At 36.5% G+C, this 21,117-nt stretch overlaps 1 protein-coding gene across 1 annotated transcript in view; it reads right to left on the reverse strand.

Annotated features, from left to right (window-relative positions):
* Positions 1-11,711: 11,711 nt before the first annotated feature.
* Positions 11,712-21,117, reverse strand: part of STK17B (serine/threonine kinase 17b) — a 31,740-nt gene continuing 22,334 nt past the window's right edge. Inside the window, exons 5-8 of the mRNA XM_045806372.2 lie at positions 20,135-20,261; positions 18,421-18,469; positions 17,077-17,256; positions 11,712-15,103 (exon numbers count right to left, since the gene is read on the reverse strand). Coding sequence (XP_045662328.1) covers positions 14,821-15,103; positions 17,077-17,256; positions 18,421-18,469; positions 20,135-20,261 — 639 coding nt within the window. The 3' untranslated portion in view covers positions 11,712-14,820. The remainder of the gene's footprint in view (positions 15,104-17,076; positions 17,257-18,420; positions 18,470-20,134; positions 20,262-21,117) is intronic.

The raw sequence follows: 21,117 nt of genomic DNA on the forward strand, positions 1-21,117 counted from the left end.
AACTTGGAAATGCCCTTGCATTCCTACTTAGTGTGTGTATGTGTGTGTGTGCGTGTTTCCCTTAATGGAATCCTTTTGTTAAAAAAAAGAAAAAAAAAGCAGTAGAAGAAAAGAGGCACTGTCCACCATAGTTAATATCGCAAAGCCTCAGGGAGTAATGTATTCACTACTTTGTGACCTAGAGCCCCGCACGGGCTCTACTGTGGGGGATCCTCTTTGATTTGCAGGATTCTTTCTTCTTCTTCTTCTTCTTCTTCTTCTTCTTCTTCTTCTTCTTCTTCTTCTTCTCCTTCTCCTTCTCCTTCTCCTTCTCCTTCTCCTTCTCCTTCTCCTTCTTCTTCTTTAAAGTTGTTTAAATGTTACCAAACTTTCAAGTCCCTGGATGGATAAAAATCTCTGAGCACATTGGTTGATGTGGCTGAAGCCCGGGGATGAGTGTCCTAACACAAGGAAGGGCCTGATTTATTCAGAGCACTGAGCGCAGGGAACAATGACCACTTTATGTGGTAAAATAATTAACCTGCTAAAACAATGATCGCTTACAGGAAAAATGTGAGAAAAGTTTACTTCAACCAGGGAAGACATTGGCGAGTTCGCTGTTGCCTTCTTGGAGAGTCAGTAACTGCAAACCTCAGCCCCACGCTCCTAAAGTAAAACCCCTCTGTCTTGAGCAGGGGAAAGAAAAAAAAAATTGTTTGCTTCCTGAAAAACACAAAGCTTGTTTTTTCTGATCTTAAAAAAGAGATGTAATTTCAAAAAGGGATAATCACAAGCAACACTTTCTGCTGAGAACAAAAACCAAAGCAAAAAAATATTATGGACATTCCCAAGAAACCGCTATGGCCAATCTCACTGGAACTTTAATTCATGTGGAGGCTTGGCAACATCAGCACACAGCAGGAAATGAAAGGGCATTTGAAAAATGAGGGACAACTCCAGTTTCTTCTCTGTCCATACCTCCATAAATTGCAAAGAAAGTCCTTATTTTTAGCAAAATTGCTCTCACATTGACCAACAGCAGATCCGGACATGTGTCCACAGCCCTGTGCCAACATCACTGCGTCGCCGGGGACCCAAACCCACCAGAACAGTTTGGTTTTCAGAAGTAGTTTTGCCTCAGAATACATTCACATGGAGAGTAGGGAAGGAGGGCTGTCGCGGATAATGACCACTCAGGGCCTGAGAACAAAAGAAATCTGCTAGCGATCTGGAGGGGCACACTGTGAAGGAAAGTCCCGTTTTAGCTCCCAGTGAATTCCTCAGCAGTTGTGGTTTGTCTTGAAATGATAGCAGTTGCAAGAGCTGCGGCCGGAGACCCGCCGCCTGCCTCCAGGCTGGGAATATCCCCGGCCCCTGAGGAAAGGAGCTGGGCAGAACGATGGTGGCACACAGTCTGGTTTTCAAAGCTTCACGGGCCTCTCTCTCAATAATACACGAAGCAAACGAACAAAAAACAAGCAAGAAAAATTGTCCTTGATCAGGGTTTCATAGATCTTTCAAACCAGAGGGGTGCACTCATATCAGAAAGCACTGTTGCTGGACGAGGCAATGTGTCTCCGGATGCCAAGCTCCTTCCACCAAGTATCTTAAACACGTGGGGAGATAAAGTCCAACATAAATGGTTGTGGGATTTTGTAGGTAAGATGACTAACTTTCTGGCGTTACTCAAAAGATATAATGAACGGCCATGAAAAACCACCTATTCCAAAATCATCAAAATTTGTTAGAGACAGTATATTATCCGAGTTTTACATTTTTTTGTGGTACCGCTGAGACAGCTTTGCCTCCTTCCCCATCAAATGCCTGATTATAAAAGAAATGCATGCTTGTTGTAGGTAACTGCAAAGCGTGAGGAAACCATCACCTATCAAACCATTGCCCGGGTGCGGCCACGACTAACATACCACAGTATTTTGTTTCTTGTCTGTTTTCTACATTTTTGAAAAAACGTAGCTAAGATTATACTCTGTGCGTGTGTGCTCACTTGATGTTTCTTTTTTTTTTTTTTTTTAAAGATTTTATTTATTTATTTGACAGAGATAGAGACAGCCAGTGAAAGAGGGAACACAGCCGGGGAGTGGGAGAGGAAGAAGCAGGCTCACAGCAGAGGAGCCTGATGTGGGGCTCGATCCCATAACGCCGGGATCACGCCCTGAGCTGAAGGCAGACGCTTAACCGCTGTGCCACCCAGGTGCCCCTCACTTGATGTTTCATACAAGGTTTCCAACGTCATGGAGAACACTTCCAAACTATCATTTTAAAAGCAGCAGCATGTTTCATCACATAAATATGCCATAATTTGCTTGACTTTGTCCTGTTACTGTATGTTTTGCACATCCTTTTGAACGTGTGTGCACTTTTTGTTTTGTTAATGCAAGTAATGAGGAGATTTCCTTGCTAAAACATGGAAAAAATGGTATCTTACACTTCTTTGTATGTATATGTGTATATCTCAATTTTGGGTGCCAGATATTTTTACTTAATATTATTGTTTGGATGTCATCTCTCAGAAACGAAGAAGACTTGTTTGTATGTAGATTATATAAAGAATTCCTAAAAATCAATAATAAAAGATAACCCAATTTCAAAATGGGCAAAAGACTTGAAGAGAGATTTCTCTGAAGAAGATATACCAATAGCCCGTAAGCACATGAAAAGGAGCCCAACATCATTAGTAATCAGGGAAATGCAAATCGAAACCACAAAGAGATATTACTTTATACCCACTAAGAGGACAATAAGCAAAAAGACAATAACAAGTGTGGGAGAGGATGTAAAGAAATTGGAACTCGTGTAAACTGGTAACGTAAATGGTGTAGCCACTTTGAAAACAGTGTAGCGGTTTCTCAATGGCTAAACATTCAGTTATCATGTGACCTAGGATTCCACTCCTAGGTACATACCCAAGAGAAATGAAAACACAGGCCTACCCCGAAACTCATACACGGCAGCCTAATAACCAAAACGTGGGAACAACCCAAATGTCCATCAACTAATGAATGGGTAAAGGAAATGTGATGGACCCATACAGCAGAATATTATTCAGCAATGAGAAGGAATACAGTATTGATACGCATGGATGAACCCTGAAAACATTACGCCCCGTGAAAGAAGCCAGTCATAGAAGATTGCCTATTTTATGATTTCCTTATAAAAAATATAGAGACTACGCAAAGCCACAGAAAGAGAAAGTAGTTTGTTGGTTGCCTAGGTCTCAGATGGTTGGGAGGAAATCGGGAGAATCTGCTAATGGGCACAGCGTATCCATGTGGGGAGATGGAGATGTTCTGGAATTAGTGGTAATGGTTGCACAATTCTGTAAATAGATTAAAAACTATTAATTGTACACTTTAGAAAAGTGAATTCTATTTCAATAGAGTTGTTATTTAAGAAAGAGAAATCTTAGCACATTATGGAAATATTCAGACATTGGCTTCATTTCCATCGCTTAAAAGGTACTAATAATGGAGCCACCATATTTTTGGAAATACAGTTTTCCTGGCTGCAAAGCACCCTGTGGTATCAAATTTCCTTATATGTATTTGAGATGATCTTGTAGCCACAGGAGATAATTACAAAATTTCTAGTCAGGTTTCAGACGGTTAACTCATAAATGCCTGCCTTTTTAAGAACAGAGTTTAGGCTTCCTGAGTGAAACTAAACAAATTATTTTTTAGGGAAATTAATCTAATTCACAAGCCTTTACTGTAAGTTCAAAGCGAATGGAGCTTTCTTTATCCAGTGTCTGGAATAAGATTTATTTACATTTGAATCTCAGACATTGCAAACATTTTGAAAAAAACTCCATATAAATCTCATAGAGAAATTATTTTGCTAATTTTTCTAAGAATAAATGTAGTCTGGCCAGTTTGATTTGGTTGGAATTTGTTTTTCACAAGTATTTTTTCCTCTTTTTTTTTTTTTTTTTTTTAAGTAGGCTCCATGCCCAGCATGGAGTCCAACACGGGGCTTGAACTGATGACCCTGAGATCAAGACCTGAGCTGAGATCAAGAATCACTCAACCGGAGGAGATTATGCTAAGTGAAATAAGTCAAGCAGAGAAAGACAATTATCATATGGTTTCACTCATTTATGGAACATAAGAAATAACAGGGAGATCGGTAGGAGAAGGAAGGGAAGAATGAAGGGGGAGTTAACAGGAGGGGGAATGAACCGCGAGAGACTATGGACTCTGGGAAACAAACTGAGGGCTTCAGAGGGGAGGGGGGTGGGGGACTGGAATAGCCCAGTGATGGGTAGTAAGGAGGGCACATATTGCATGGAGCACAGGGTGTTATACACAAATAATGAATCATGGAACATTGCATCAAAAACTAAGGATGTACTGTATGGTGACTAATATAACATAATAAGAAATTAAATTTAAAAAAAAAGAATCACTCAACCGACTGAGCCACCCAGGTGCCCCCATAAGCATTTTTGACAGCTCACAAATGACACCTATTTAATTTTCAAAGCTTTGTTGTCATTTTCACTTTTGGGTGAATGTATTTCAGATCCTTTCTGGGAAGAGATTTTTCATAAGAAGGAGAGAACCCGAGTATACAGACTTAAAGGAGTAGGGAAGGGGGCATAGGTAAAAGAAGGAAATGGGGTGCTTACAGAAGTAGAAACAGGTTTTATCTACCCCCCATCCTACAGTGCTACCCAGAAACCCGTTAAGTGCCCTACCCGCTAAGTAATTGTTCCTCTCTGTTGATAGGAATGGTGGCTATTTTATTAAAAAGACATTTGAATTTTGTCCATCCTTCCTCCAATCAATTCTCTCCATCCCATCTTACCTCTCTCCTTCTCCCAAACTATGTCCTACTAAAGACATGGCTTCAAAGCAGGTTAATAGGACTGAAAGAGGGAGACCTGAATTGTGGAAGGCATCGCAGGGCTCAGTTTCACTGGCCTACTCCAAGCTAGGAACCTCGTTCAGTCAGCTATGCAATGACAGTACCTGGATTTGTATCTCCGTCGCTGACCACCCCTTACAGCTCTGAATCTCTGTAACCAAAAAACCGTCATTGTAGTCAACACATCCAAAACTGAGCTCATCTTCCCCTCAGACCTGCTTCCTCCTCCAGGTTTCCCTTGTTTTACTCAACAGCCAACCACGGAATGACTGCTCAAAAGAAAACCTTGAGAACCGTCCCTTATACGCTCCCTCATCCTGTACATCCACGTAATCAGGGAACCCTATCAGTCCTAACTCTCGTCTCACTTGAATCTGTCAGTTTCTCTCGGCTTCCAAGCCCCCTCCATCTCGAGCCGGGACGACCGCAATAATCCTCCTAAGTGGGTCTCTGCCTTCAGACTGACCTCCTTTCAATACATCCACCACACACTGTCCAAACAGCAAACCTTCTAACACACAAAATATGATTATGGGCAACGCTCGCTTGAAAACTCTTTAACGGCACCCTGTGACCTTAAAGTAAGTCAAACTGGTTAACATAGTCCCTGTCCACCTTTCCAGTCTCTTACCTCCCCTGTCTGGAGATCTTCCAGGTCCTTCAGTGAGCCAGGCATTTCCTGCCTCAGAGCCAGTTCCGCCCGGAGAAGGTCTTCACCTGAAGGCTAGCTTTGCAAGAGGTTTCTCGGACATGAGAGATAAAGAAATACGGAAGAATCATTCTGTACCAATATCTGCTCCTCACGGAGCAAAGGACGTGTGGATGCAGGCCAGCTGTACAGTACCTGTTTGTACAGAACAGACGGCTGACTCGGAAGCACCAGCGAATTATTCATCTTTCTCTTTTCTATTTAACAAATACTACATTCTGTAATGCTTCAAAGATTACTTTGCCTTTATGATACATTTTAAATTTTTAATCAAACGTATAAACTAAAATTTTGACCCAAGTATGTTTTCCACTGATACAGATTCCGATCACTTTCTCGTAGTTTTTTTTTATTTAATCCTGAAAATTTTAATTTAAATCTGGTGTGATCAAAAGGACACAGGTGGCATTTGAAGCCAGGTGGGATTGAGCTCCAATCCCCGAGTGTGGTAATTAGTTAACTTTGAAAAGCTGCTTAACCTCTCTGAGACTCAGTTTCTTCACCTACAATATGACGATATTCAGGGTTGTTGTGAGGAGTAGACGAAACAGCACGAATAAATACTGGGCTCTTAGCAAACTTTATTCTTCCTCTATATTTTATTTATTTTATATTCTCTGTATTTCTGAATACAGACGTACCGGCAGGTGGTATTTTTTATTCAGACACACAAACACCCATTTTATAAACACATACTGTAAAGACCTTCCAAAATTGATACTTAGATACAATGTTGTGGGACTATTTGTGTGTTATTTGGGACACTGGAGCAAAGCCAAAGTAATTAAGTCTTTTACAAATTTAGTAATATAAAAGGCCCCAGGCATTGGCCATTGTAATTATTCTATTTCTGGGAAGAAAAGAGACAGGTTTATTTGCAGTATCCCATGCTTAATCATTAGTATTAAATGAATTCAGACCAGAACTAATCAAAGAGGCAAACAGCTGATTACTGCTGTTTTGTAAAAGAAAGAAGTAATTGATGTTCACATAGGTTAAAACGGCCAAAAAGGCCTTTAAATAAATGGCTCAGCTCCTTTTCTCCCTTTTTAACTTGTTTTCAATGGTCTTTAGTCTGTGATTACTTAAATATTCATTTATTTCAGAAGCCTTTTTGTGCAAATTCCAATTAAAAAACCAATCACGTTCTTAATAAATTGGGCTAACAACTTCTTTCAAAGGAAGAAACAAATAAATCACAATGTTTCATCTATAAAATTTGGCTTCATATGATTCTCTAGGAGTTAATTCAATTATAACCAGGAAAGATCATGAAGCCTCATAGATCTATTCCTGAATGTTGAGTTTTAGGGCAAGGAAGGGCTCTGATATGCCTTACATGACATGGAGAATCTGTTATGTTTTATTTGTTCAATCATTCTACCTTGTAATTTTCTCCACATACATTTTGTACTCACTTGTTGACTCTTCAGTATAACTAGAGAGCCTGCACATTTACAATTGTGTCTGTAATTGGTGACCCAGTTGCATTTTATGATCTGGTTAGCAATATTGGTATAATTAGCATATATCTTTCTGTTGGCCTTTCAAAGGGGTATTACAATCACTAAATTTAAATTCCAGTGGTGAGCCACAGAGGGTGGAATCCTTCCTACTAATTATAAAATAATGCCTTTTTTTGCTTATTCTGAAGGTTGACCACAGTATAGGGTTGGCATAGGACCTAAACGTGAGAGATTATTCATTTGATTCTGACCACACTTGCACCCACCCTGCCTGTTAGATTCTTTAACAGTTTCCATAGTAATATATTTTATAGAAAAGGACTTAATTTCAGTAAACTGGAAGATTTGTTTCCTATAAGTAAAACTTCTACTTTTCCATGTAAGAAGATACATTGTGTGTGTATGTGTGTGTGTGTGTGTGTGTGTAGTGAGGAAAACTATGTATAAGGGAAAATGTTAGAACTTCTCTATTCTTATAAGAAAGCTTTGATAAATAAGAAGCCAGAAGATAGGGAAAGGCCCATGATGCCTAATTTCATGTATCACCATGATAGGGCTAAGGGAAGCCCAGAGAGCTGGCAAAACATTATTTCTGGGTGTGTGTCTGGATGGTGTTTCTGAAAGAGATTAGCATTTGAATTGATAGACTGAGTAAAGATCACCCTTACCAATGCAGGGGGGCATCATCCAATTAGTTGAGATCCTGAATTAATAGAAAAAAAGGCACAGGAAAGGAGCATTTTCTCTCTCTTTTCTTGAGCTGGGATATCCATCTTCTCCTGCCCTCAACAACAACCCTTCTGGTTTTCTGGCCTTCAAATTTGGGCTAGGATTTACACCCCCAGCTTTCCTGTTCTCCAGCTTACAGACAGATCATGAAACTTCTCAGCCTCCATAGTTATGGGAGCCATTTCCTGTAATAAATCTCCTCTTAAATGTGTCTACATATCCATGTATATGCTAATGGTTCTGTTCCTGGGGAGAAACCTAATACAAGGCCTTTGCTTTTAGGTGTGGAAAACATACAAACGAACTGATAGAGATGAAGGAGCAGTGAGAGTGCAGTCTGCTCATGCTGGAAGCCAGGGCATGGCCAAGCTGAGTCCCCAGCAAAAAGCCATGCCATTGACTTTCTATCAGGGAAACACCATCAAAATATTGCGAGCTCCTGAAAATCAGAGTGTTGTATCAGAACCTAAAGGTGATTGTTAATAGGGGTGTGAAGCTTATAGCACTACAAAGGGGGATACTGAAAATGTTCTCACTGAAATAAAAAACTGGGAGTCTGTCCTTCTCAGTTCCTTCTCCAAGAGCTCGTTCTTACAAAGTAACTTGAGTTCTATTCAGGGATAAGCCAGATCTTTAGAACTACTTGGACTACGTTGATTTAGCATCTAGTACAGTGTAAGTGTCCACGGATACCATCCAGAGAGATGTTAGCATGAACAAAGTAAGTATGGCACACGCTACACACTAGGTTCCTCACCTGGAGGTTCCTAGCATAAATTAAAGCCTCCAAGGAATCTTGCAGTAAAAATGCACGTTTAACACTGTTGAACATGGTGTTTCTAAAACTCAGTTGGGTATACGTGACTTCTTTCTCTGCCGCGCACCTTGTCAATTAAAATGCTTTCAGCTGCAAATAACAGAGAATCCAAAAGAGAGTGGCTTAACCAAATAAGACATTTATAAAAAGCACACACCAAAAAGTTGAGAAGGAAGTGAGTGCTACTGTTACGTCAGTGGCTTCAGTGGAACAATAATGTTAGGGCCAGGATCTCCAGGAGTCCCTTGTCCCTTCATTCATAATTACAAAATGGTGGGAACAGTTCTCATCCAAGATGGTGGAGAGTTTCAGGCTGCTAGCATTTCTTGTTTTCATCCAGAAATCAAAGCATTTCAGAAGCCACCCAGCAGACTTTCACTTCATCCCTTGCTCCAAGTGAGCTGGATAGCTTCTGTGATGGAGGCAGGCAACAGAGAAAGAAACGGGCTATGGTTGGTGGGTTAGCCAACCTACGGTTCCTTCAACAATGGTAGAATTGCTTTTAGAGACTTGCACTCAAGTTGCATGCTTTCAGCTTCCACCAAGGGATGCTGTTAGAACCAATTACATGAAACCTACTGTTGTTTTTCTAGTAAGTACATTCTATTCATGAGGGTGTCGTCCAAAGTAAAAGAATATACTCTAATGAGACCCACATGAGAACCTCTTCTCAGGCTCAATGCTATCTTCTCCCTCCCTGCCGTGCTCATTCCAGAGACAATGTTTACCCCACACAGCCTTTTTCGTTCTACTCTAGAGGCCACATTGCTGCTGTTGGACCATTCTCTACAAGGTCCCACAATGCTCAATGTGCACAGGGAACTGGGCAAGTTTCGTATTGCTCCCAGACCTATAATCTTTCTTCTTGTTGCCTTCTGAGACTATCCCCTCTTTTCAAACCCTATTTTTCTCAACATATTTAAGTATTTATAAATACAAGCCCCAATGGAATAGGGTTTTTTGTTTTTCTTTTGAGGGCTTTACTATATACGCCCCTGATGCAAAGAAGCACAGTCTCCCGATAAAAGAAAAGATATAGGCAGAAATGATAAATTAGTATTATAAGAATTGTTTGGCCACACTCTACACAATAAACTAATCACAAATTAAGATCTTTGGTATTTAATCTGTCTCTCCTGATAGGTTATGAACTCCACTCATTTGACCAACATTGTTGACCACCTCTGTCCTCACCTTGTGCCAAATTTTTGCTCTTCGCACCACACCCACCTCTACTTCCTTTACTCTCAGCAGACCACTAGCTGCAGTATTCTTAGGAGAAACAGATCGTCCCCTCACTTCACACCTCTGTTGTCACCCACTTTCTTCTTCATTTTTTTATGTTGGGAGACATTATTTTTCTTTATTCTAGTCAACGTTGACCCCTGCCTTTGGGCTTGTGATCTCATTACTTTCTCTGGGATTTTCTGTCATTAATCATCTTGTGCTCTTATGCATTTCATCTGTTAACTCAACGTGGACTTCTTTCCTTTGCCTATTAGCATTTTCAAGTCTTCCCCATTTTAAAACATTTTTAAAAACACTCTTCAAACTGTAATTCTCCTCCTTTCCCCCTAGATTTCTTCGAAGACCGATATATACCTGTGGCCTCTACTTTCTATTTTCTCAACTAGTTGCAAACTCACCATTCTAGTAAAATCATATAACCAATGAGTACTCAGTCCTCTTCCTCTTGGATGTCTGCTTGTTAGACAAAGTGAATGCAGATGAGGCTCACTTCCCTGTGTCTTTCTGGCTCTCCTCCCATTTTAATCATTGCTAGAGCTAAGAGAATTAATGTGATAATCTAGATTGGGGACAACAAACTAAATGTATCTCATTGTCTGTTGTTATAAAGTTCGATTGGCACACCCATTTGTTTGCATATTATGACTGCTTTCATGCTCTAAAAGCAAAATTGAGTAGTTGTGACAAAACACTGGCCTGCAAAACCTACAGTATTTAATAATTGGTCTTTTATAGAAAAGGTTGGCAGACCTCTTTCTAGATGATCTAAAGAATCTAGATCTAGGTGAAAGAATGTATATATTTCTCCCACTTCATTAATTCCATATTTGTGAACTTACACACTTGCTAAAGTTTATTTGTAACCCCAAAATTAACATGCATAGTGCTTTCACAATCATTTGCAGACATGATCACAGCAGTAAAAAATTTGAGATGCCGGACACACGTTCCCATCTTAGGTTGAGCGAAGGGATGCTCTGTCTTGTTTTAGCTCTCATACTGTAAGACAAATGTCCATTTTGTGGTCTATTTAGTGTCATGTTTTCTGCATTTTTGTGCTTTTTGTTAATGATTTCTGTGTTTAAAATGGCCCCAAATCATAATTTTGAATTGCTGCGTAGTTATGTTTCTATGCACTGGGCTGTAATGTGCCTTATGGAGAAAAGATGTGTTATTAGATAAGCTTCATTCAAGCATGAGTTATGGTGCTGTTGGTGTGAAGTCAATGTTAATGAATCAACAATATATATTAAATAAGAACCCTTTAAACAGAAACTACATAAAACAAGGTTTGTAGTTTGATTAGTTGGCAAAAATGTTATAAACAGAACCCTGTAGGAACTTAACCTTATATTTCCTCTAGCGATCTTTGAGTATTCACTGTTTGCGGGAACTTTACAGAACATAACTACAGTATGTCATGTGAACTGATTAGTCCATAATCAGATTATAAATTTCTTAAAGAATCCCTTATTCGTCTTTTTTAAAAATTCAATTTATTTAAACTAAAAACAAAAACCAAAAAAAACAAAAAAAACCCAACAAACAATTCACCCATTTCTGGGTAAATAAAAATCCCTTATTCATCCATATGAAACATGTAGTACACTGCCATTCACTGACATTTTTTGAAACTATCTACCATTACCACGGAATAGACTTGTTTTCAAATTTACGTGGATTTTTAACAGACAGGCTCTAATAAACAGATACGTACTGAAAAGGGAGTTCAAAGATGACATGTGTCAAGGTTAGTACCTTCAGGCAAGGAGGTTTGTTTTTAAGAAAAACAAACTTAGAAATATTTTAAAGCAAAAGACAATCATATAAAAAAGTGCTTTTTAATTTTTAACCAAAAGGATCATTAAGTTGATATCAGGGGTTTTTTTTGTTTTGTTTTTTTTGTTTTTTTTTTTTTGTTGTTGTTGTTTATTTGTTTGCTTTTTACTGGGGTATTCGTAATAATGTCAGTCAATATGCTTAAGCAACATGATTATTTAATGAAAGATGGGGGCAGGTGTGATTTGTGTGAAATTTACAATTAGAACTTAAAATTCTTTAAACTCTTATAAAATTATAAATTGATAATATTTCTCCAAATTGGAAGTCAGATAACTTAATTTTAATACAATTTGAAATTAAAGTACAATTGTTTACACAACAATGAATAAAGATAAGTTTCCAAAACAGATATAAAAATGGAAATTCAAAAATAAACAGAAGAAATGTAAACAGTTATAAAAAATAGCAACTTATAAATGTTGCTTAGAGCAAGGCTATTCAAAGTATGGTCCATGAGCTATTAGTAACCCATTCCAAACAAAGAAAGAACTTGTGCCAGAATGAAAATTAATTATATCATTAATCAGCTGACTTTTTTTTATAACAAGACTTTCTTTAAAGGAAGCAATGTATTGATATACATTCTGGCACAGGTGCCTTATCTCATGACAGACTGCAGAACACATACTGCTTACTGTCTTTAAAGTGCCACTATAATTTTACCGCTCAGAGTTAACTTCACTGTGGGGAAAAACATTAAAATGACAATTGTAACTGTCATCTATACTTTATTTTTTAATCCTATCTATCCAAAAGCAAAGGTATTAAACTTTATAAACTCATCACAATTTAACATTAATTTTCAGATGTGTTTAAGTGTTAAGACATCTGTTCACCTCGGAGAGGTTAACATTCCTACTTTAATGAGATATATCATCTAATTTGATAGATACTCGTTTTCAATTTTGGGAGAAAAAGAATCGAGTCATTTGTTAACAAGTTCTCTCTAAATACAGATTTACTTTTCACATTTCAAACTGAAAATATTTAAATTCACTTTCATGAAGAAATTGAATTTTTATACTGTTTGTGCAACTACTTGTTATTTTTTTACGACAAAAATAGAAAAAGGTATGGAAATTTACAACTTTGTGTATTCTGTTAACTAAGGGACAGCATACGAACTATTTCAAGATTCCTCAGATTAAAAGAAAGCTGGTATAAAATATTTTTTAAGAATGAGCTCATAATTAAAATTCAAACACTTCTTTATTTTTAATTTTTTACTATGGCATAATTCCTCTAGAAATTTAAAAATAAAATATGATCTTTTGTAAAAATCCACTTTCACCAATGGCTTACCAAGCTTTACTACCTGCATTAGTTTAATACGGAAGGCAAATAAATGGACAATCAATTTAGAACAAAACTTAGTTTTAGACATACAAAAGCCCAATTTAGCTTCTCCAATGGCTAGTTTATTGAACCAACAAACTACTTCTTAAAGAATTTAAATGTATATTTACATGTCCATAAGAAGAGAGCTCCTTTGGCACCTGAGTTGAACACAATATAGTAGAGCAAAGACTCTCTAAGAGAAAGTTGTCTAAAGACTATATTTTATCTATCTATACATAAATACATAGCCTGTACATATACACATATGCACACACAAGTAGAAATAACTTTTCCTTTAAGAAATGCTGAAGATTTCAAAGGAATTCACCATTTAGCCAAATAAAGTGAACTGACAGCTATTAAAAACAGTTTTAAGTTATTTGGAATCTTAACCAAATTTCAGAAAGTTAAAGGTTTAGAGTAATATTTAATTCAAGGCGGTGGGGAACTCAATAATTTTTTTGTCAAAATATAATTTCTTTTAATGTAGCAACATAGTCATGAGGTTACAATTATCCAAATGTGATAATATAACAGAATCTTGAATAGTAACCAGGTGCAAAGTCATCAAAGATAATCAAAAAAGGAGTAAATTTCCTTCTACTGAGCACAACAGTCACCGGCCACTCTGCTGACCTTAGACTTTTACTTGCATTGGTCCCAGCAAGAGACTATTAAAGGCCACCTGGCAGACTGCCTTCTGCTGAGCCTCATCACTCACTGGAATTCTACATAAGCTCTTGAGAAGAGCATGATGTCATCAGGTTTTATGATCACATCCACCTTGCTGTCATGGACTCTGGCCCTGAGTTAATGTCTTACGGGGCTGTGATATTTTTTTTACACGTACTTTTAGAACGCTGAATGACTCGCTTATACCCTAAGACTCAGAAAACATCTAAAATTCTGTAAGTTGCCCAAATCAGGCAGCATTTTTTTCTATACTCAATTAATAAATATGTTTGCCCACCCAAAATAGAGCACATTTCTGGGAGCAGAAGATACTTAAATATCCTCTACTCCAAAGTACCTTCTACTCTGGAATTTCTGGAAGATGAAAATCCTCTATCCTTGTGTACCATCTAATTCTCCATCTTTCAGATATTATTAAATCTGAAATATGTTGAGAGAGGGCAAAAGACATTTGAGTTAAAAAATGATGCCATGCTGCTCTTTTTTCTGCTCCAACTTGTATAGAGTATTCCTAATCAGGTTTCTAGCTCCCTCTTTTGCTCTGGTTAAAAGACCTGTCTCATATAGCAGGCCATATATCCTGGAAACCTTAAGCAGTTTCAAAATATTTATGATTGAAATATTTTCAAATTTAAAATACCCTTGAGCTTCTATAAAATAGTACATATTCTTCTTAAACTTGACACTACTATTTTAACAAAATTTTGTCAACAGAGGCATGGTATAGGACTTACCTTAGAGAACCTATTAAATTCATGTTTTCATTTTGTTCAGTTTATTTCCACCATAATATAACCCAAATCACTGCTTTCCTCATCTGTAAAACATTTTGATAAACTCATTTGAACTTGAATTCTTTCATTAACATGTAAACTCACATGCACAACTTTTTGTCATATTTGAATATTTCTTCTCTGCAGAGTTAATATTTCAGAAGAGGAAATGAAATTATGCTGGTTACTAGTAATTTAGCATCAAAACACTTCCTTAAACTCTTCTAGGCAAAAGTGCATTTACAACATAAACATGCCATAAATGAAGGTACAAACTACAATCTCACATTGGAGTAGATTTCAAATTCCAAATTCAGTCCAAATAAGTCAAAGAGAAAAGTGCTAACACAGCAAATCTGAAACAAGTTCATGGGGATTGGGCAATGAGTTATCAAAGCGAAATCTTTTGGAAACCATGCTGCTATCCTCTGGAATATTCTCCTTGTCTTCTCGATCACTACAGGTTCCATTACAAGAGGATTTAGAAGTTTTGTCTTCAGAGGACCTTAAAGAATGATCTTGACTTTGAGAGGAACTGGAAGTTTCTTCAGGGTGAAATAAATTTCCAAAGTCCCACTGCTGTAGCCAAGAATGAGACAGGCAGATTTCCGCTGTTGGTCTTTTCCTTTGAAAGAAAGCACCAAGTGAAAATTGAGAACTAAAAATCAAGTTGGAAATGCCTGCAGTTTGATATACTATAGACTTATTTTTTAAAATTTATTATGAAGATAACATACTCATAGTACAGAAGGGAGTAACAATACAAAGACTGGAGTATGTAGAGTTTCTTTAATATTGACAGGTGCTGAAAATTCATTTTATCATGGGCCTTACAGATGAGACTAGTCAAAAAGCTTGAAAATATATGTTAGCCTCACAAATAAAAATTGGTAAAATTATAAAATCTCTTGGGTATACAAACTCTGAAAGAAAACATATAATTTATGGTCTTTATTATTATTTTGTGTTCTTAAAAGCAATACTGTTAAATCTTGAAAATAAAGGCTATTCTTGAATGATGTTTATCCAATATTTGGAATTTTTACATTTTTGTTTTCTCTTTTGAAAATTATATGGTCAAATACCACAGTATGTCAAAAGTTAGGAAAATACCTATCTATAGTCAGAACTCCAACCTTAACACAACCACCATTTTCATTAGAACATATGCTTCCTTAGGCTTTAACTTCATTTTTTTTTTTTTAAGATTTTATTTATTTGTCAGAGAGAGAGAGCACACAAGCAGGGAGAGTGGCAGGCAGAGGGAGAAGTAGGCAGAAGGAGAAGCAGGCAGAGGGAGAACCAGACAGAGGGAGAAGCAGGATCCCCGCCAAACAAGGAGCCCAATATGGGACTCAACCCAAGAACCCTGGGATCATGACCTGAGCCAAAGGCAGATGCTTAACCAACTGAGCCACCCAGGCATCCCTTAACTTCATTTTTTATGATAATTTTAATTTCATTGTTTTCTGATTACAAAAAAATTAATGTGCTCATTCTTTTAGAAATTATGTTCATTTTTTTGATTATAAGAGAATGAATGCTCATTTTAGAAATTTTAGAATGTTAAGTAAAAATGAAAATGAAAACTGCTTATAACTAGAAGCAAACAGTATTTTTACTACTACTACTACTAAATTCATGTCCAAAATACAGGCAGTGAGAATTTGTTTGGACTTGCTTTTTTTTTTTTAAGATTTTATTTATTTATTTGAGAGAGACAGCCAGCGAGAGAGGGAACACAAGCAGGGGGAGTGGGAGAGGAAGAAGCAGGCTCCCAGCAGAGGAGCCTGATATGGGGCTCAATCCCAGGACTCCAGGATCACGACCTGAGCAGAAGGCAGATGCTTAAGACTGAGCCACCCAGGCGCCCCTGTTTGGACTTGCCTTAAGGCAATAAAATAATTAACAAACCTGTGAGTTCTTTTTCCTTGAACAGATAAGAAACTGAGTCCTCCAGGAGATTAAGTAATTGTCAGAGATAAAAGACCTGACAAGTAACAAAACCAGGATCCTAGCCCAAGGCACTATATACCACAGCTTCTGCGTAAAGTATAGCCAGGTCATTATACAGTAAATGGGGATGATCTGAGTAAAGAGAAGGGAGGTCAGTTTTTTCTTTTCCTGCTTTGAAGTTGCCAGTGGGTGAGGTAAGAGTCCTAAACCATAATTTCAAGTCCCTTTTTTTGCAGGTGGTCAAAGAGCATCTGACCCTTAAGGATTTGACAATCAGTAATTTATATTTGCCACATAACTATAATTACTTGTCTACAAATTATTCACTACAAAGTCTATCATAGCCAGCCATGTGTATTGTAAACCTATTTCTAATTATTTTAGGGAACTTCAGGGTTTAGTAGCAGGATGAGAGAGAAATAACCCAAATCTTCTCTTAACACCAACATTTCCTATTGTACATTTCTTTTGTTTGAAGTTACCGGTTTGTCATGTAATGATCTCTACACCACCTTTCTTCCTATTTTATCTGAAACTTGAGAGCATACTTCTAATAAATGTATACTGTTTTAGAATGTATCTTTCTCAGTAGACATATAATATTCATTTTGTAACAGTACTTAAATTAATGTTATAACTTACTCTGGATTTTTTACTAAAAGCCTCTGGATAAAATCTGTGGCCAGCTGTGAAACTGATGAAAAAGTTTCTTCTGAATAATCTACATTAACTTGAGAAATATTGAGGTATGTTTCTTGATTATCTTCTCCCACAAATGGAGATGTATGAGTTAACAACATATATGCTATTATGCCAATATTCCTGAAAAACAAATAAGGGACAAGAGGAGAACTTAAAACACGTGTTAATCTGAAACATTTATATATAAAATTGATCCTCAACATATTCTTGTCCTCAAAACTTGTACAGTTAATCTATAGACTTAAATTGCTTTTCAAACTTCCTGTATTATTAAAACCAAAATAACTATGTTATTTCAAAGTCTGTCTCAGAGAAAAGGAACATGAGAGGAATACACGTGTGTTACATAATTATAAATATAATGAAGATATATCATGATATCTATAGTCTGCCCTTCACTCAGACACCTGTTCCTGAGTACACAAAGCTGCTCAAAGGGCAGCATTTCCTAAATGGTGTCAGTGACACAGTAATGACCTGTAAGACACGAACAGGAGTTCAGTGCAAATAGAGTCAACAAGTTTGGCAAAGCACAAGTTGGGCAGGCAGACTTTTTTTATTGCAAAACTTTTCAGAGCCTTAAACATATTAATGACAAGTCTGGTGCTCAGGAGCCAGAAAAAGACAATACATACAGTACATGTTTCCCACTTATTTAGCCAAGGACGGTTTTTCCTTGGCAAGCTGATTACAGTTACATGGAACACAGGGAATAAGTCTAAACTCTTCCACTTGGCCTGTGGAGTCAGCCCCCACTGTGGTCCCAACTAAAGTTCCAGTAGGAATTCCAGTTTTACTTTCTATGATATCTGATATTCAAAATATCATTTTGCTTGCCACAAAAACTTACAATACCCTAGAGATATCATCTCATAAAACTAAACTTTTGCAGAACCTGACCACATTTTTCTGCCTAGCAAATGCCTTCCTAGTTCTTCCAGACCTAGATCAGATATCTGCCATCTGGTGCTTGTCTGCTGCTTCCTCCATGCTCATTAAGTATTTTACCTTACTACAGAAAATGCTGCACATTACTGCAACTACTTTGTTTTTTTATTCCTCCAGGAAAGGGATTTTCCTATTTACTTCTGTATCTTTGGATCACAGCCAAAGTATCACTTAAAAAGAATGGACAGGTAAATGTCTTCTTGTGGCATAGTAATGATACTTGAGAAAAATCTTTTATAGAAAGCCTTATTATTTACATTTGGAATCAAAGAACCCTAGAACAACATACACTACCCAACATGTAATAAAAGATTTAGGTAACTAGCAAAATCTTACCACATATCTGTTGCTGTGGTAATAGGATCATAGTTTAGGATTTCTGGAGCTGAAAGCAAAAATAAAATTCAAGTTTAGTATGACAAATTTAAAACAGGAACATTATTTTATAATAAATTAAAACTGGTTTTAATTTTAAAGAACTAGTAATATCAAATTAATAGAAATTTAGCATAGTATTAATTATCTTGTGATTAGACATTTAAACATATCAAAAGTTGAGCAAATTATATAACCAAATGGTTCAAAAATACCAATAATATTCTTGGAATAACCAGTAGCTATGTAGGTTGGTTTGTTTGTTTTTAATCACTAAGATCAATCTTAGGAAAAACAATTATGAAGAAGTAAAATTTTAGACACTAGAATCTTTTTAAAAATTTTAGTTTTAGTTTTATTACTCTATGTTAAGAGTTAGTTTGTGTTATTTTATTACACTAATTTAACTTTTTCTTTTCAGGGTAAAGAGAATCATATGTATTTACAATAACATAATGAGCAAATTATGCTTCCTAGATGAGCTTTAAATTTTTGAGTAGATTAAATATCCCCCTTAAACCATCAAAAACCTAAATTCCTATGCAGTTAATTTCCCTTTTCCTTCCCCACCAATTTTTTTAAGTGCAAAATAAATTTTTCATATTTTGTAAACATTATCACAAATTTCGAATTAGTAGAGTCCAAACTAGAATTTATGCTTAAATAATAACTTTGTTTCACAGTATAGTTTCATAATTTCTCCAAAGAGAAATTGTTTCCTAAACCCTAATGTTTTTATTAATAAAGACTTTGAGTCGTATATATTTGTCAGTCTCTGTCTATCACACAATCTACAACCTGACAACATATTTCTGTGAGCTGTGTTATCTATAATTACAATCATTTATTCTAGGACACTATAGCCCTTATTAACACTCAAAAGTTAGTAATTTGCTTTGTTTTCATTTCGGGAGTCAGGTGCATTGCTGAGAAGCACCTGTTCTGTTTAGTTGTACCTTTTCAATGCTCACATAGGAATATCAATATGAGCAACAACAAAAAAGCATAAAAAGATTATTACTATAACTTAAAATACTTTAAATTTATGTTCTGCTTTATAGAACTTAATATTTTTTCATCTGCGTGATCTAATTCGTTGATATAGTACAATATCCCTAGATTATCTAATCATAGGACTTTTTTGGCATCTTTTTTCCTCAAAATCCTCCTTTTACAATCCTAGGCAAAACCTCACATTTTTAACACACCAGCAACGAATAGCAAGCAGTCCTGCTAACAATTCTTGCAAAACTAAAGATAATGCATATTGTAAACAGCTTCAGAGTTGGGACAAGGTCAGAGGTAGAAATGACATCTACCCAATACCTAGGCTTCAAAGGCAATAATGGACAAAGTGACTCTCTGTTTTCCTCTTTTTCCTTTTTCTTCTGTTCCTTAACTTCCCCTTCACCCACTCTTCTTTATGTACCAAGCCTTTACACACAAACATTAACTTTTAAACTTATATGTCCTATGTCCTATGAATTGTTGTGAAAGTCTCAATAATCCTATGTACACTAAAGTTCATTTAAATGTGTCATAACCAAATTTCAATCCATTAAAATACCTGAACTAAATATATCCTGGAATTACATGCTCTAAAATACAGTTTCATAGAGGTATCATTTAGTTGATACATTTCAATATGGTGTAGAAAAGAAAAAGAAATTCTTACCTAAGTATTCTGGTGTTCCCATGATTTCCCGAAGTTCACATGCATTCCCTATTTTTCGAGACATTCCAAAATCTACAATTTTTATATCTCCAAGAGGGTATATGCTGCTCAATAATATATTCTGTGGCTAAATAAAGCATAATAAAAATGATAAGTAATATACAATAATAAAAGAATAATATTCTCAGATTGGAGGTAAATTGTTTAGCTATTACACATTTCATTGAGTCATTCATCAAACATCTACTGAACTACTTATTTAGGAAAAGCTTTACACTCAAGGATAAATAAAATTAAAAATATACTCAGAGGATTCTTAGTTTGGACAAAAAAGAAGTTAGATGAATATTTGGATTAATTGACTATGAGATATACTCAGTAATAAACACAAGACTACTTAATTCTGCATATTATAAAGTCTAAGAAGCTTTTACTGTAGAGATAATATTTAAGCTGAACCTTATAGGATAAATAGGAGTATGTCAGTTAGAAACGCACTCTAAGGAACAGCATGAAAGAAGAAAGGAAGGAATAATAAAAAACGTATACACTTCCAGAAACAGAAAATGGTCCAGTATAGTATGATGGTTCTGGGTTTGATTGTTGCCAAGTTTTTAGCTCAGACAATAAGAGATATGGATGTATGGAAGGTTTCAGTCATTGCTTCCTAGAACTGTGCAACTTTGCTTTACAAAGCAAAGGCCTGAGATCTATTACAAAATTCCCTGCCACTGTCATAACCCATATAGCTGCCAAGGTGCTGCTCTCAAAGTCTGTGAGAAGAATCATAAGTCTAACTTTGGGAGAACCCCATGCTTGTTTATTATTAAATCAGAGAGACATTAAAGGAGAAGAGACAAGGGTAATTGGATCTATTGTTATCAATCACAGGCTTTAGGATATATAAAGCCAAGTTTGTTTGCCATCCCTGACTACAAGGGCTGTGTGGTGGTTAGGTAATACACGCGACTGGTCTGTCCTTA

This window comes from Ursus americanus, chromosome 1 (assembly GCF_024610735.1).
Source record: "Ursus americanus isolate L20-20 chromosome 1, mUrsAme1.1.p, whole genome shotgun sequence".
In the NCBI taxonomy this organism is placed as follows: Eukaryota; Metazoa; Chordata; class Mammalia; order Carnivora; family Ursidae; genus Ursus; species Ursus americanus.